Source organism: Myxine glutinosa, chromosome 2 (assembly GCF_964187855.1).
Source record: "Myxine glutinosa chromosome 2, kmMyxGlut1.1, whole genome shotgun sequence".
Lineage (NCBI taxonomy): Eukaryota > Metazoa > Chordata > Myxini > Myxiniformes > Myxinidae > Myxine > Myxine glutinosa.
In genome coordinates this window covers 86,314,660-86,330,958 of record NC_136262.1, presented here as the reverse complement: position 1 = coordinate 86,330,958, position 16,299 = coordinate 86,314,660, and the positions used below count along the sequence as shown (strand labels likewise).

General features: G+C 43.8%; 1 protein-coding gene across 12 annotated transcripts in view; it reads right to left on the bottom strand.

The window, feature by feature from the left end:
• Nucleotides 1-16,299, bottom strand: part of LOC137422340 (tight junction protein ZO-1) — a 633,827-nt gene that overhangs the window by 446,249 nt on the left and 171,279 nt on the right. For all 12 annotated transcript variants that reach the window (XM_078771176.1, XM_078771169.1, XM_078771173.1 and 9 more), the window contains one exon: nt 8,269-8,325. In XM_078771176.1, coding sequence (XP_078627302.1) covers nt 8,269-8,316 — 48 coding nt within the window. In that variant the 5' untranslated portion in view covers nt 8,317-8,325. The remainder of the gene's footprint in view (nt 1-8,268; nt 8,326-16,299) is intronic.

Below are 16,299 nucleotides of genomic sequence, written 5' to 3'. Positions count from 1 at the left end.
TGTCTGTCTGTCTGTCTGTCCGCAGCATAACTACCCGATTTTATCATCCGATCTTGATGAGACTTGAGTGGGAGGTTGATATCATGATCTAGTTGTGTCCTGCCTAGAGTGGGCGTATTGCGCCCATTGTGGGCGGAGCCACGCCCGAAAAAGATGTATTTTTAGGGGGTAATCGAGTTCAAGCTACATCTTCTCCAAGGGGTTTGGTGGAATCTGACAGCGGTTTCGATATTTGGTTCGGCCAATGTCATGTGTCTAGCCCCACGGAGCTCGATTTTTCATTTTCGCCCCAAGGTCAAGGTCACAAGGTCACGAAATTTAGAAAGGTCGATTTTTGATGGTTTTATTACATTGTTCGCTTCCTGATAGGGTGAAATGTCGTACATGATCTTATATTATCACATACATAATGAAATACAAGTTTTCCAACAAATTTCAGAATCCTCGACCTTTGACCTTTGAAGGTCACAATGGTCACATTTTCAAAGTTGTCGGAATCGAACCAAATTTTCGGTATTGTGTAGCTAACTAACCTCATAACTGATTATATATTACTAGCTGAGGTACCCGGCTTCGCCCGGGTTGAATAAGAATAAGACAAATATATGATGAAAAGAACATGTATATTTTAGAGCAATATCACAGTACATTTCCTACATGACGTTTTGTCAATTGTCAATTTCTCAAAACCTCTTGGTATACAACATTTCTGGTTTTCTTACTTGGTGCCAAGACATAAAGATTGCTTGGTTTTCCAACCCTCGAGCAGCCCACGTACAGCTGGCCATGGGAAGTACCCGGCATTGCCGGGCGGGGGAAGGGAGGGGAGGGGGAAGGGGAACGGGGGGGGAGGGGAGGGGAATGGGGGGGGAGGGGAGGAGAGGGTGGGGAGGGGAGAAGAGGGGGGAGGGGAGAAGAGGGGGGAGGGGAGAAGAGGGGGGAGGGGAAGGAGGAGAGGAGAGAAGAGGGGGGAGAGGAGGAGGTAGGGGGGAAGGGAGGGGGAGGGGAGGGGGAGGAGGGAGGGGAGGGGAGGAGGAGGGGGAGGGGGGAGGGCGAAAGGGGGAGGGGGGAGGGAGAAAGGGGGAGGGGGGAGGGAGGAGGGGAGGGGAGGGGGAGGGGGAGGGGGGAGGGGGAGGGGGAGGGGGGGAGGGAGAAAGGGGGAGGGGGAGGAGGGAGGGGGAGGGGGGAGGGGGAGGGTAGGGGGAGGTGGGAGGGGGAGGGGGAGGGGGGGAGGGGAGAAGGGGAAGGGGAAGGTAGGGGGAGGGTTAGGGGGAGGGGGGTGGGAGAAGGGGAGGGGCTAGGGTGGAGAGGGGAGGGGAGGGGGGAGGGTAGGGGGAGGGAAGGGGGGAGGGGAGAAGGGGAGGGGCATGGGGGGAAGGGAGGGGGAGGGGAGGAGGTAGGGGGGAAATGGAGGGGCATGGGGGGAAGGGAGGGGGAGGGGAGGGGAGAAGGGGAGGGGGTAGGGTGGAGGGGAGGGGTTAGGGGAGGGGAGGGGGAGGGGATAAGGGGAGGGGGTAGGGTGGAGGGGAGGGGGGTAGAGGGGAGAGGAGGGGGTAGGGGGGAGGGGAGGGGAGGGGGGAGGGGAGAAGGGGAGGGGGGTAGGGTGGTGGAGAGAAGGGGAGGGGGTAGGGTGGAGGGGGGAGGGGGAGGGGGTAGGGTGGAGGGGGGAGGGGGAGTGGGTAGGGTGGAGGGGGGAGGGGGAGGGGGGGAAGGAGAGGGGAGGGGGAGGGGGGAGGGGGAGGGGGAGGGGGGAGGGGGGAAAGGGAGGGGCATAGGGGGAGGGGGGAAAGGGAGGGGCATGGGGGGAAGGGATGGGGGGGAGGGGCATGGGGGGAAGGGAGGGGGAGGGGGAGGGGGAGGGGAGGGGGAGGGGGGAGTGGATGGGGTGGGGGGAGGGGGAGGGGATAAAGGGGGGAGGGAGGAGAGGGTGGGGAGGGGAGAAGAGGGGGGAGGGGAGAAGAGGGGGGGAGAAGAGGAGGGAGGGGGAGGAGGAGAGGGGAGAAGGGGAGGAAGGGGGAGGAGGAGAGGGGAGGGGGAACGACTAGCTTGGCAAGCGATAGCAGGCTTTTTACTTTTATTTTTACCTCAATGAGGGCTATACTATATATATATAGTCCGTGCTTGGAGCCTTCAAGTTCAACATAAAGTTTTTTAATGAAAAATAATGCAGATGTATAACAATCCACCAATGCAAGTTCAGAAATGAATGCAGATCCTTTACTTTGCGATACAAACGCAATTCCCGCCATTTCCACTCACGATCGTGGCGTGGCCTCCACAGTTACCACGCCTCTTCTTCCTCCTACAACCTCGTCTCACTTCTTTCACTCAAAATGCACGAAATTCTGCCGCATGAAATTATGTAGAGGCCTCGTCGGGGGGATATAAGGTAGATAAGGAAGGCGTTGTAACAGAAGATTCAAAATAAAAGTGGAAGAACATTAGGAAATGGGAGCTATTCTTGACCCACAGCCAAACCCGACAAACCATTGCAATACACCCCGAACGTCTAGCGCCGCCACAAACTACACCATGGAATTGCAGCTGGCGCGGTTTTTTTAAACCATTGATATTAAAATAAAACGTAGCCTACAACCACCGGGATTTTATGCTGATTCCGAATCTGTGTCTAAAACTTTTCTCCGATGTGTAGTTCTTGAGTTATAAGCGGACATCCAGACAGACACACACACACACACACACAGACACTCCTCCTTTATATATAGAGATTTTCTATCTCATTTCAAGGTCAGTAACGTTCGTTTTGACATTTCCAGGCCAGCACCACACACAATTACGTACAGCTGGTTCTTAAAGGCCTGCACACGCAGCGCATTGGTGCCCTTTGTAAATAGGCATGTACACCGCATGTCAGGAGCCGACACCTGCCACGTGGGGCCTCGACCCCCCCAGTCCGGGCCTGTTTCGGTTATAGTCCGTCCTTTGTCATTGAATACCGCTCGCTCGTGAACCATCGTCGTCTCCTGACTTGTGTTCATTTATTTTGATGAAATTAATTCATTTATTTTGATGAAAAGTCAAGTTATTTTAATTTTGAGGATGATGATTACAGTGTAATGTATTGTGGCTGTAAATGCAAAATCTGTTTGCAAGAGCTTACATGTGATCTTCTGAAGCCTAGTATGTCTGTTCACATATACATATTGCTAAAAATCGAACCAGTAGTGAGTGGCTCCTTCTTGAATCGGTACAAAATGTCCTTTTGATTTAAAAGTTTGTTGAAACCTCAGATTTAAAGTGCTAAATTTAATGTGCATTGTTGTTGCTACGTACGTTTTTAATCATTTGTTAGTGCTATGTTAACCTCAGAATTAGGTCAGTGCACCGGTCCAACCTCCGTGACTTCTTTTTATTATCATTATTTTGCTTTTTGCATCAGAACGGAACTTCGGCCAATGTTTATTCACATTTTGTACTATTATTTAAATATTGTATGTTCGGGGTTAAATGAAACGAATGACGGAACTGGACACTAGAAAGGTTTTAAAAATTTTTTTGTATACAAAGTCGAGGCTCGTAAAGGGTAAATTATCGTTTTGGTCACTATTGTTGGCCTTTGACTGCAAGGAAGCAGATTCATTTACCTTTACACTTTTGTCTATTGGATGGTTTCTTTGTTTTTCTACTTTTAAATGGCAGGAACTGCATTAAGTCATCATTATTATTATTATTATTATTATTATTATTATGATTTTGCCTGCTGACTGTGGCTGCTGGTTACATCATTGCTTGGAGTGTGGCTGTGCCGCTGATAGTGCCCCCTTGTTTTTAGTAAGCTGCTGCTCATTTTGCTGACCTCGGAGTGATGACAGGCTGAGTCAACCCCCCTGGTGTTATTTAATGACACGACAGGGGCTTGAACTCAAGACCCTAAGATCTTCAGCCAGCTACTTTCACCGTTAAGCCAACATAAGGCTTATGAGGTCATTGAGAAATGTATTTAGCTTCTGAGGGCTGAGGTGACCCCAAAGCCCACAGCCATAAAGGCGACGCCTAACTGCACTTTGTGATAAAAGTCAGCCGTTTAGTTTTTAATATTAGCCATCTACTCAGATACCTAATGAGAACCCTGGGAATTTCAGGGTTATTAAACTCACCCGAAATAAAGTAAACCTTACCAATCTCTATTTTGTAAGCGATTGCTGAAAGTTGATTGTCTCACTTTCATCTGATGCGTCACTCACATCATGCAAATGGCTTGTAAAGACAGGGCTCTGTGACGTTGGCAAAAACAATCACTTGTGTGTGTTCACCACCAGAACATTCCCCTTCTTGCCAATGATCAGCCTCCATCCCTGAAAGGACTTCTGACTCCTGGTCCGTGGTATCTGTATCTGAATTGGAGTTTGTGTCATATCAGATTTCCATACATGCTGCCATCTTGAATTGATATTTCTCAGTGATGTCACGGGTAAGAGGTCTCAGTGTTATTATTGAGGTGAAAATACCCATCTTTAACATTATTTTCGGTCAGAATGGATTGCATTTTTCTCGACATTATAAACGAGAACATGAGGAATACTTTTCAGTAGTTTTTATTACAAATAAATTCATGTTTGGTTAACCCTTTAGATATAAATCCCAGAGGAAATCTTGAAATTCATCCTTATTCTACCCTTCTGTATCTGGACCCAATCTATACCAGGTAAATTAAAATTCCCCATAATCATTATTCTTCCCTTTCGACATGCCTTCCTTATATTCCTTTTGGAGCCTATCTTGTTCTTCCATCACTCTCGGAGCCCTGTAACAGCATTTCAGGAATACCCAAGTCGTACCTTACTTTTATTATTATTCCTGGAGGAGAGGCATATGTACACTCGCCTTTGAGGATTTTAATGTTGACCCAACTATAAACTATCAACTTTGTATTTCACATCGACATGTGTACTGTCCATCAGAAGAAAGGTAAGCCAGAGGACCTGTCTGCCAGCAATGGTTGTTGGTGGATCTAAAAGGTCCCACGATGTCTTTCACAAAGAGGATGGAAGTTATCGCCAGCAACCTTGCAAAATCTAAATCTATGGTATTTTAACCTCAATAATAACACTGAGACCTCTTACCCGTGACATCACAGAGTAATATCAATTCAAGATGACAACATGTATTTGCCCTGTGCTTTTTCTGGTCTTCATCAATGATCTCTCTGACTCTCTGAAAAATCCTCTCTATCTCTTTGCTGATGACTCCACTCTCTGCCGCTCCATTCCTCATCTCTCAGATCGGCAGTCTGCAGCCTCCTCACTCTCCGCAGACCCGGACAAAATCACAGACTGGTCAAACAAGTGGAACATGTCTTTCATTCCTGACAAATCTCACACTCTTACGATGTCTCTCCGAAAAGACCGACTGGACAACCCACCCATCTACTTTCTGAACAATCCTCTCCAAGAAGTTCTATCACTCAATATTTTGGGTCACACTATCTGCCATGATCTTTCCTGGGAAAAACACATTTCCAAGCTGGCCTCCAAAGCCAGTCGCCGACTGGGCATCCTCCGTCGTGCGAAGTCCTTCCTTGGAACACCTGAGCTCCTCACCACATACAAGGCTTTCATCCGCAGCTCAATGGAATACTGTTCTCCCCTATGGGCTGGTGCTCCTGCCTCACACCTAGCTCGTCTTCACGCTGTTGAAACCAAAGCTTTCAGAATCATTGGAATCTCCCGCGATGAAGCTAACTCTGAGGGCCTTTCACTCACTCACTGCAGGCAGGTAGGTGGTCTTTCTGTCTTCTACCGACTCCTATCTGGCCTTGCTCCCCCAGCTCTATCTGTGCTCTGTCCCCCAACTATTCCTACTGGTCACACAAGATCTGCCAGCAACCCTCTTCTGGTGAAACTGCCAAAATCAAGACTCTCTATTCACCTTCACTCCTTCATTCCTCTTTACTCCCACCCCTGGAACAAACTCCCTCACTCTCTTCAATCCCACTCCTCCCTCCAGGTCTTTAAAACAGCTGTTCACCACCATCTCTTATCTTCCCCCATCCAAAACCTTGATCTCTTCGACCCCCGTTAATTCACCCCAAATCCACTTTTAATTTTTTTTTTCCTGAAATACTGAGTTTATTCGTTCCAGCAGTGTCCATGTGTTTTATACTCCCCCCCCCCCCCCTTCATCCCCCCTCCTCGCCTTCCCCTGCCTCCTCCCCTCCCTCAAGCCCCCTCCCTCCCACAGATATTCCGATGTCCCTGTTATCTGCTGTTGTACTTGTGTGCTTCCCTCTCTCTCCCCATCTTGTCTCCCGCTCCCTTTTTTGTATGTTTGTGTGTCCGTTTTTGGTGTTTTTTGTGATTGATGTTAGTTCTTACACGAGCCTCGATCTTGTGTAGAAAAAAAAAAAAAAAGAATTCCAAATGACTGCTTAAACAGCGGGGGCAACGCATCAGCGGTACAGCCACACTCCCAGCAGTGATATACACCGGGACACATGTGCTGAACAGTAAACATTTTTAGTTACTTACGTCTTCACTAAAGTCTTGTGCCATTCCAGTTGTCACCTGGGAACATCAGGCCACAAATAGGTCAGCTTGGCGTAACACTTGCCGCAAAGGCCTGGACCACTTTGAATGTGGGAGACTTGCTATCAAGAGGGAGAGGAGGTAAGAAAGGAAAACCTGACAACATCCATCTCCACAAGGACCTGTCTATATACCTGCAATGTTTGCGGTAGACGCTGTGAGTCCCATATTGGACTACACAGCCATCGCACAACGCTCAGTGAGCACGCCAACAAAGAGAAGAGATTCGTTGAAAGTGATGACACACTGCATCATCATTGGTGTATAAATATTTGTTCTTGCCTGCTCCTCCCAATTTAGCTGCAATATGGCGTCCTATCTTCATAACCTCTCCTCTGTCCTCATTTCTAAAAAAGCCTTCATTTCCTCCTCAATTCCCACTGCAAACATTTCTGTACCCCTCACATTTATGCTTGACCCACCTTTCTGAAAGCAATCCCTGTGCCTCAGAAATGTTTCCCACTGTCATCGAAATGCAAAACCTTGCAGCAAGCTGCACCTTTTTGCCAACCACAGGAAAACATATATTGTTCTGTTCATTAATTCTGTTTCCTTTCCTATTTTTTTTTTTAAACGAATGCCAGATATAAACAAACTCAAAACTTCTTGCTTTTGTTAGACTGTGTGATACCTATCTTTCATTTCTTCCGAATAAACCTAACAGACATAGGTTGCTCATGTACGCACAACTACCAATGTCCTGCGATACCCAAACACCCCAACCACAACCTACACACTTAGAGAAACTCACAAACAAATAAATGGCCTACCATAACTATTCTTGGAGTTTGTAAGGCTAAACTTCAAACACATGTTATTCATAAAGTCACCAAGATGTCACTTTCATACAAAACACCAACCCAAACCTTATTAGAATATACCCACTACAATTCAATCAACAACACAAGCACAATTATCAAGACTAAACCAAACAATCACTTAATGCTAAGTCAACAGCCAATGAGATACAAACCACAAAGCGATCAAAATGTTGTGACATCATGGCATCATAATAGGATACATGAGATATCATCAACCAATAAAAATGGTGCCACTTGTTGATTTTTCACTCATACTGGAGAAATAATTGAGCTCTTGCACATACTTGTGCCATTTTAAATATTCAGCGGAGAATATAAATATTAGTGCACATAAATAATTTGTAGAAAAATCCTTTCTGGGTTCTGGAGCCATGATTAATCACAATTACAGAGAGGATAGAACGTGAAGAATAAAAAGAGAAAAAAGGATAGAAGGAAAACCAAAAAAGAACAAGAGGGAAAGAAAGGTATTCCCAAGCTAGCACCATCAACCATGATAACAAAATATGATGAATGGGCTATTTGGGACAAAGGGAAGAGGAGGAGGAGGAAGAAGGAGAAATAGGGTTAAAAAAGTGGTTTATTTACTGAATCTCTTGCAAAGCAGGCAAGGCCAAAACGAACAAATATGCTTTGCTTGTTATAGTGGGTAGCGGTAGCCAACTATATTTATTCGACGTGTGGGCTACGGTGGCCAAATTCGTAATGCCACTTGTTACTTTCTATCAGGAACAAGTGAAACTGTTCATGAAGCAGCCCAGCAAGCGCATCCAATGTAGCTGATGAGCTGGATAGCTTATTCAAATCATATTTTGTGTTTGAGACTCGTGTGAAGGCAAAAGGAAAAAAGTATGTGATAGGATTGCCAAGAAATTTAGAAAGATCTTTGCATAACGAATTACCTTCTGCAGGGTAATGGTATGATGTTCCCAAAACATCGTCTCTTCCATTACTGCGGCCTAAAAAAAAACGACAACAAAAAAAAAACAGATGCATTAGACGACACATCGATCAAGCACTGGTAACAATGCAAACATTTGTACCGTACTTAAGATGTAAAGCATTGTGAATGTCTTCATGAGATACAGCCCCAGAGGCAACTGTGGCTGAAGTCGTATACTGCACATTACTCTGCGACACTGGAAGTGAAGGTTATTTCTATCAGCTAGAGAAAACGAAGTTATCATTGACAAAAGCATCGACCCGGCATCTAAAAGGGAGTGCAAGAAGAAAACGCAGTCAGGTTCAATGTCTCCTGTGAATGGTTGTGTGCTCACACAGGGCGTAATGACACTTTTAAACTCAATTTTAAACCCATGGTTGTTTGAACTATCAAGCAAACATTTCACTGGCACACAGCCAGGTGGGAGATCTTGCCACTCAAAAAACTATGAAGCCAGTCCAAAAGTTAGGAGTCGGAGAAAATAATTACAAACATTATCTTGACAGAGAGACAATGACAAGCTGAACGTTATAAAAACAACAGAATTTCAGTTCAGTCCAGGAATAATGGCCATAAAACAGGTGGAGGTAAAATTCATAAAAAAGCACTTCAGACACATAAAATTAGTATTATTATTTTGCTTCAAACCTATGACATCCATCAAAGTTGGATTAAAAGAAAAAAGTATGTCTTCTATTATATACATGTAGGAATATATATATATATATATATATATATATATATATATATATATATATATATATATATATATATATATATATATATATATATATATATATACATATATATATATATACAGACTTGGCATTTAATATGGAATATTTTTTGTGGGGGTGAACTTACTTTTCAAGATGTCTTAGAACCAAAAGTTCATTGGAATTATGTTGAAATTATTCTAGATTTTGTTAATGTGACCTTTAAAAGAAACAAAAACCACATTTGACATTTCGAAACAAATAAATTGATCCTTGAAAGTGATGTAAACTGATATCGAACTCAATTCACGGACAGTACTGTGTTAAACTTCTGTGCGTTTTCCAGAAGTATCTCTTTATTTTGCACATTCGCCAAATTTTTTTTTAACAAAAACAAAAGTTAAATTACGACTGGGATTACAGACAGTAAAATTACAGTTCAGTACTTCGTGTAACCCCCACGAGCATTCAGGAGAGCACGTACACGTTGAGGCATGCTGTTCACGAGATTTGCCACAGTTTGGACAGGAATCGCTTGCCAGGCAGTGACAATAGCCTGCTGCAATTCACGCACAGAGGTCGGCTGCTGGTCCAAGTGGTCGATTTGACGCGTTAATTCTGCCCACAGGTTCTCTATCGGATTCATATCCGGGGACATGGCAGGCCACTCCATATGCTCTACACCACGGTCAGCAAGAAAGTGTTGGATCATGCGAGCACGATGAGGCTGTGCATTGTCATCTTGGAAGACAAAGTTTCCTCGAAAGGCTGCACGAGCAAATGGAAGCAATGTTTCTTCCAGAATGGCCCTGTACTTGAACTGGTTCAGGTTTCCATTCAGAACAACCAGGTCCGTTTTGCCCCCTGCATGAAAAGCAGCCCAAACGGTCACCCCACCACCTCCAGCTTGGACTCTTGGCACTATACAATCTTTGTTGTAGGCTTCATGCACTTGTCTGCGCACTCGGACGCAGCCATCTTGACGATAGACCAGAAATCTAGACTCTTCACTGAAGATCACGTGATTCCAGTGTCCTGGCTGCCATTGACGGTGCTCTCTGGCCCACTGCAATCGGCGCTGGCGGTGTTGTCTGGTCAGGTGTGGCTTTCTCAGGGGACGCCTGGCACGATAGCCTGCTTGAACCAGTCGTTGGTTGACTAGCCTTCTGGATACAGGCACATTTGTCAGTTGCTGTCACTCAGCCCAAAGCCGATTAGCTGACTTGGTACGGCCATTGCGGACAAACCGGTGCAGCTGGCGATCATCCCTCCTTGTGGTTCTGCGGGGACGTCCTGGCCTCGGTATTGGAGTAGGGACACCCCTCTGAGCATTTGGTTTCAGGATCTTTGACACCTGACCTTGAGTGATGCCATACTGCCGAGCAATAGCACGCTGTTTCATGCCGTAATTTCGTAAACCCACCACTCCATGACAAACAGCATTGTCGAGTTGGCGGACCATCTTCAGAGGAAGCGGAAATAACTTTTGGAGATGTGCAGCAGTTGTTTTCCACTAATACAGAATGCAACAACCCTTGTATACCCGACTGTGAAGCCAATCATCAAATGCACCTGTCCGTACATTTTGCCACGCCACCTGTGATATAATCCTGTTGTTGACTTCTTGCTGCGACAGACAATCAGTGACATGGTTCTTTTAACAAATAAATCACCAAAGTGTAAAAGAAACTCACCAGATTGATATACTGAGTTAAGAAAGGAAACCCAAGTCAAGAAAAAAAAAAATTCCATATTAAATGCCAAGTCTGTATATATATATATATATATGTCAAAATGTGTGGAGCATGATGAGTGCTCCTCCCAATTCCAACGGATAAAAATCCCGCACATTCTCAGACAAAAGCGTCGCTTCCGACCTGAAAGCCTCAGCAGGGTCACTCAAATAGCATTGAGATTCTTCTGGTGGTCATTGGTTCAACAAAAATCGGAGCAGTCCATCCAGATTTCGAGCTTATTTACTCTCATCACTACACATGTTGTTCAAAAATCTAAGCATTGAAGACCATAATCGTCAGTCAAATTGTGATGGTACTTCCTGACCTCAAAGGGGAGCATTAGCCACGGATCATGTCTCACTCGGCAAACACTGCATACTCCAAAACAATGGTAAAACATGTATGGGAATACCAAGAAATAAAAGATGACCTTCTGTATTCTTGCCTGATATTCATATTTTAATCTCAAATCCAAATTGCTTGAGCATAAAACAATAATAACAAATTTGATTTCACCATTCCAATATTTATGGAGGGCACTGTATACATTGCCTATAGAAAGTCTACACCCCCCTTAAAAATTTTCATCTTTTGTTGCCTTATAGCCTGGAATTTAATTGCATTAAAACAAACTTTTTCCATTTTTATTTACACATCGTAACCAACAACGTCCAAGTGAAAAACAAATTCCACAAATTTCAGAAAATTAATTAAAAACACAAACTGGAATATCTTTGTTGGATAAATGTCGACCCCCCTTATAATAGCAATTGTGAATTAGCTCTGGTGTCACCAATCACCATCAAAATCACCCACCAAGTTAATTGGCCTCCACCTCTTAGATGGTAGTGATTCTGATTATTTCAGAATAAAATCAGCTGTTCCTGTAGGTTTTCTCTGCGGGGTAGTGCATTCCACAGCAAAGACTCAACCATGAGCACCAAGGAGATTTCAAAATACCTTCGGAATAAAGTTGTGGAAAGGCACAGATCAGGGGATGGGTATAAATATATTTCAAAGGCCTTGAATATCCCTTGGAGCACAGTCAAGACAATAATTGAGAAGTGGAAGGCATATGGTACCACCAAGACCCTGCCAAGATCAGTCCGTCCCTCCAAACTGGATGACCAGGCAAGAAAGCTGATCAAGGAGGCCACCAAGAGGCCAATGTCAACTTTGAAAGAGCTACAGGCCTTTATGGCAAAGACTGGTCACTGTGTGCATGTGACAACAATATCCTAAGCACACCACAAGTCTGGCCTGTACGGTAGGGTGGCAAGAAGGAAGGCATTACTCAAAAAAGCCCACCTTGAGTCCCGTTTGAGGTATGCAAAAAAAAAAAAACATTTCAGAGATTCTAAAGCCATGTGGGAAAAAGCTTTGTGGTTTGACGAAACCAAGATGGAACATTTTGACCTAAATGCAAAACATTACCCAGATTACCCATTACCCAATGCAAAACAAGGCCCAGTCAGAGCCTCAACCTAAATCGAGTTGAAAATCTGTGGCATGACTTGAAGATTACTGTCCATCATCAACGCTCCCCACACAACTTGACTGAGCTTGAACAGTTTTGTTCAGAAGAATGGACAAATATCACCCAAACAAGGTGTGCAAAGTTGGTAGAGACCTATCCCAACAGACTCACAGCTGTAATTGCTGTCAAAGGTACTTCCACCAAGTATTAACTCAAGGTGGTGGACACTTATCCAACCAAGATATTCTAGTTTTGTATTTTTTATTAATTTTCTGAAATTTGTAGAATTTTGTTTTCCACTTTTTAAGTTGTGGGTTACGATGTGTAAATAAAGGTGGAAAAAGCCTGATTTCATGCATTTAAATTTGAGGCCATAAGGAAACCAAAGGTGAAAATTTTGAAGGGGGTGTAGACTTTCTGAAGGCACTGTATATTCCAGCAGATAAACCAATTCCACTGGGCTGTTGTGAGGGAATTAGTTCCCAATAGCATATGGAATATTTAGGGAGTTTACTAGGAATGTCGTTTTATAGCTCATAAGTTATATAATAGTCACTAACTGTTAAGACTGCTGGGGTTTCTCAGTGAAATAAATCGACAAAAAGGTAATTATACGAGTATAAAAATAATAATAAAATAACCACCTTTAGAGGCCATTTTTCCCCGCAAAGCGGGGGTTGGCCTTTTTCGGGAACCGTGGTTGTTGTTTTTCGGTCCCTTTTTTGAAGCAATGTTTTACGGCCGGATGCCCTTCCTGACGCCAACCCTTTTTGCCGCCTTTAACGACAAACAGGGAATTACCAGTGAACTGGTACTCAATTAGCCGACCTCGGAAGGATGACAGGCTGAGTCAACCCCCCTGGTGTTAATTCAGCGATTGACTGGGATTCGAACGCAGGATCCTAGGATCCTAAGCCGGCACCCTAGCCGCTAGCCCAACACCAGGGTTCAATTATACGAGTATATTGGAAGGAATTGGCTGAACAGCTTGTGGTTATATATTACATTTTACTTCCAGTACGTGTGCGAACCAGTGACTCTGAGCCTATACACCACCCGTGTGCACAACCTATAGCCACAAAAAAAAAAAAAAAAAATGCACAGAATTCAAAATTTTCTGAAAACCAATATTTGTAGACCTCCGCATGCACTGTCCAGACCCAAGAGCTCTTAAATGAGGTACCATTCAGCATTATAAGTACTGTGTTGATGATGTTTATCCTGTTTAGACACAATCACGAAACTTGCATTTATATTGCAACGAACAGATAACCGGCTTCCACCAGTAAGGGAATTAGTTTCCAATAGAGTGTGGAATATTTTGTGAGTTTGACAGGAATGTCCTTTGACAGCATAATGACAGGGACCCGTGGAAATTCTGTGCAATTGAAAATGTGACTGAGTCGTCAACCCCTTTCTTCTTCAAGCCCTTAACCCTCTCTCCTGGTGCCAGTCTCAAGTCCTCTACACCAAGTCTTCAAGCCCTCCTCGCAAATCTCAAGTCATCAAGCCCCACTCACAAGTCCACAACCTCCCCCTCCTAACCCGAAGGCTTCAATCCCCCTCCTTTCCTCCACACTTCAAGCCTCCAAACCCACTCCCAATCCCCACCTCACCCCCCCCCCTCCCCAGACCACAACTCCTCAACCCCAAACCTCCCCCCACCCCACTGAAATTTCTTAAACCCCCCTCCCCAAAGTTTCAACCCTCCTCTCCCACCCCACCAAAGTCTCAACCTCCCCCTCCCAATGGTGTTATATATATATATAGTGCTCGACGCTTTGAATACCCATACAGTGCACTGAGATAACAACATCCAGGAAGGTGATGACCAAACCCCAAATAACGCTGTGGTTACAGCCCAGAGTCTGAGCAGTTGAAGTATACAGGCTGTTTTCCAAAAAATGAAGCAAATTGGACTCATGCAACAATGTTTGCAATCCAAAACTAAATTTATTTAGAATATACTTATTTAACTAGACTAGGCAAAAAAGCTTCAACCGATCATAAACGAAACAAATACACAGAACAATAGGGCACGATCATTTTCAAAATTCTGAAGCTCGGGTAGCAGTAACAGAAATGTGCACAGCTGACAAGATGTATCGACCATGTGATGATCGACTTCACGTCACAACGAGCAGTAGAGTGAGCTGTTTCTGTGTTTATAATGAAGCGATGTATGGTCAAGCTTGATTGTATTGTCAGTAGTAGAGGCAACCACGACTATTTTACCACGGAGTGAAATTTTAAAGCAGAGGAGAAAGCTGTAGCAGAACTAGGATGAAGAACGAGTCTTGCTTACAAAGGCTAGTGTTGATATGCATCAGTGGACAGATAGAAAAATGGCTGAAATCAATAGGATGCAGATTGTGGTATGTGCTAACTGCCATGGAAAACAGGGTGAAGCTGACATTTTGTGGGTTAACCTTGTCCTTTTGCTCTGATAAACGGTTAGCCCCCAATAAACACCAGCTATTGCTTCCAGGGCATTTAGCATACCTCAATATCCTGTTGATTACTCCCGCTAGGGAGTAATGCATTCACTCGTGTCCGTGTGTGTGTGTGTGCGTGTGTGTGTGTTCGTGTATTTGTGAACAAGATATCTGGAAAAGTTCTGAACGGATTTGGATGAACGTTGGTGGGATGATTGCCCTTGGGATAAGGAAGAATTGATTAGTTTTTGGTGAAGCTCAGGATATTATTCCAGATCCAGGAATTTTTTGAAGGATTTTTTTACCATTGGAAGACAAGGCTCATTTTCTTTAAACATTATCTTCTATATATTCTATATTTAACGTTGTGATATGAAAATAGTTTTCATATTTGTTGTAAATGTACTTTAAACTCGTGGTTATGCGTTAGAGCGGTGTATTTTTTTTAGCAGCGTCGTCTTCAATGTTCATTTTTTTTCTTTCTAATAAAGACATATTCTGTCATTTTAAAACCACCAAAGTGTGTATTAGGTTTCCCCGTTTCATAAAATGTATCGTTTGATACGTATAATGCTTTAAAACTGTTTTTTTTTTTTTTAAACCTCAGAAGAGATATCAACATTTAGCTCAGCGAATGTCATTCGCGGTGTCAGTATTTGATGAACTTATAAAGACTTAGTTCCAGATTTGTCAATGGCTGAAGTATATTAACAAACGAATAAAACAGATTTGGCAAAATTCGAACTTTTTTTAAAAAGATCGCATATTCACCCAGGGTGGGAGGCTGAAGAAGAAGAAACCTCGCATAGGCTTCCCAGACCAAATAAATAATTCTGGTTCTGCGATCTTCATGGTTATTACTCCCGCCAGGGAGTAACACATTCGATCGTGTCCGCCCGTGTGTGTGTGTGTTCGTATTCATGTGTTCGTGTGTTTGTGAACAAGATATCTGGAAAAGTTCTGAACGGATTTGGATGAAAGTTGGTGGGATGATTGCCCTTGGGATAAGGAAGAATTGATTAGTTTTTGGTGAAGCTCAGGATATTATTCCGGATCCAGGAAATTCTTTGGGAAATTTTTTTGGGAAAGATTTTTCCGATTTTACTGCATTAAAACTTTTATTCTTATTCTTAAATGATGTTTTTCTCCTCTAATTCCGAGATATATCAAAATATATTCTCTGACAGTTAGGGCCTACTTTCTTTTTCATTTATTGTTTTGGGGAGAGGGGATGTTAAACAAAACGTATTATTCCAACTAAACCCACGGCGGGAGTATGCGCTCTACTGAGTGGCGTTCTAGTTAAATCTGTTTCAGCAGTACAAACGGATGTTATGGACATTGTGTGGTGAATCGGCATGGTCAAGTTTTGTTGTGCTGTACGAATGCCATGTCGGTGTTGTTTGCGAAAATAGTTCTACGCAAAAAATAGAACTATAATGGTTAAAATAGTGGTACGCCAAAAGTATAACCAAAGCAACTTGTGAGCAATTGACCCATTGTCTGACTGCCTGGATCATCAGCTCGGCTCCATTCTTCATCGAGGTTTCAACCCTTTCAAACCAGAACCTCTCCAAATGGTTTGTCCACAGCGTCAGCCATGGATCCACGTTAGTAGATCGACGA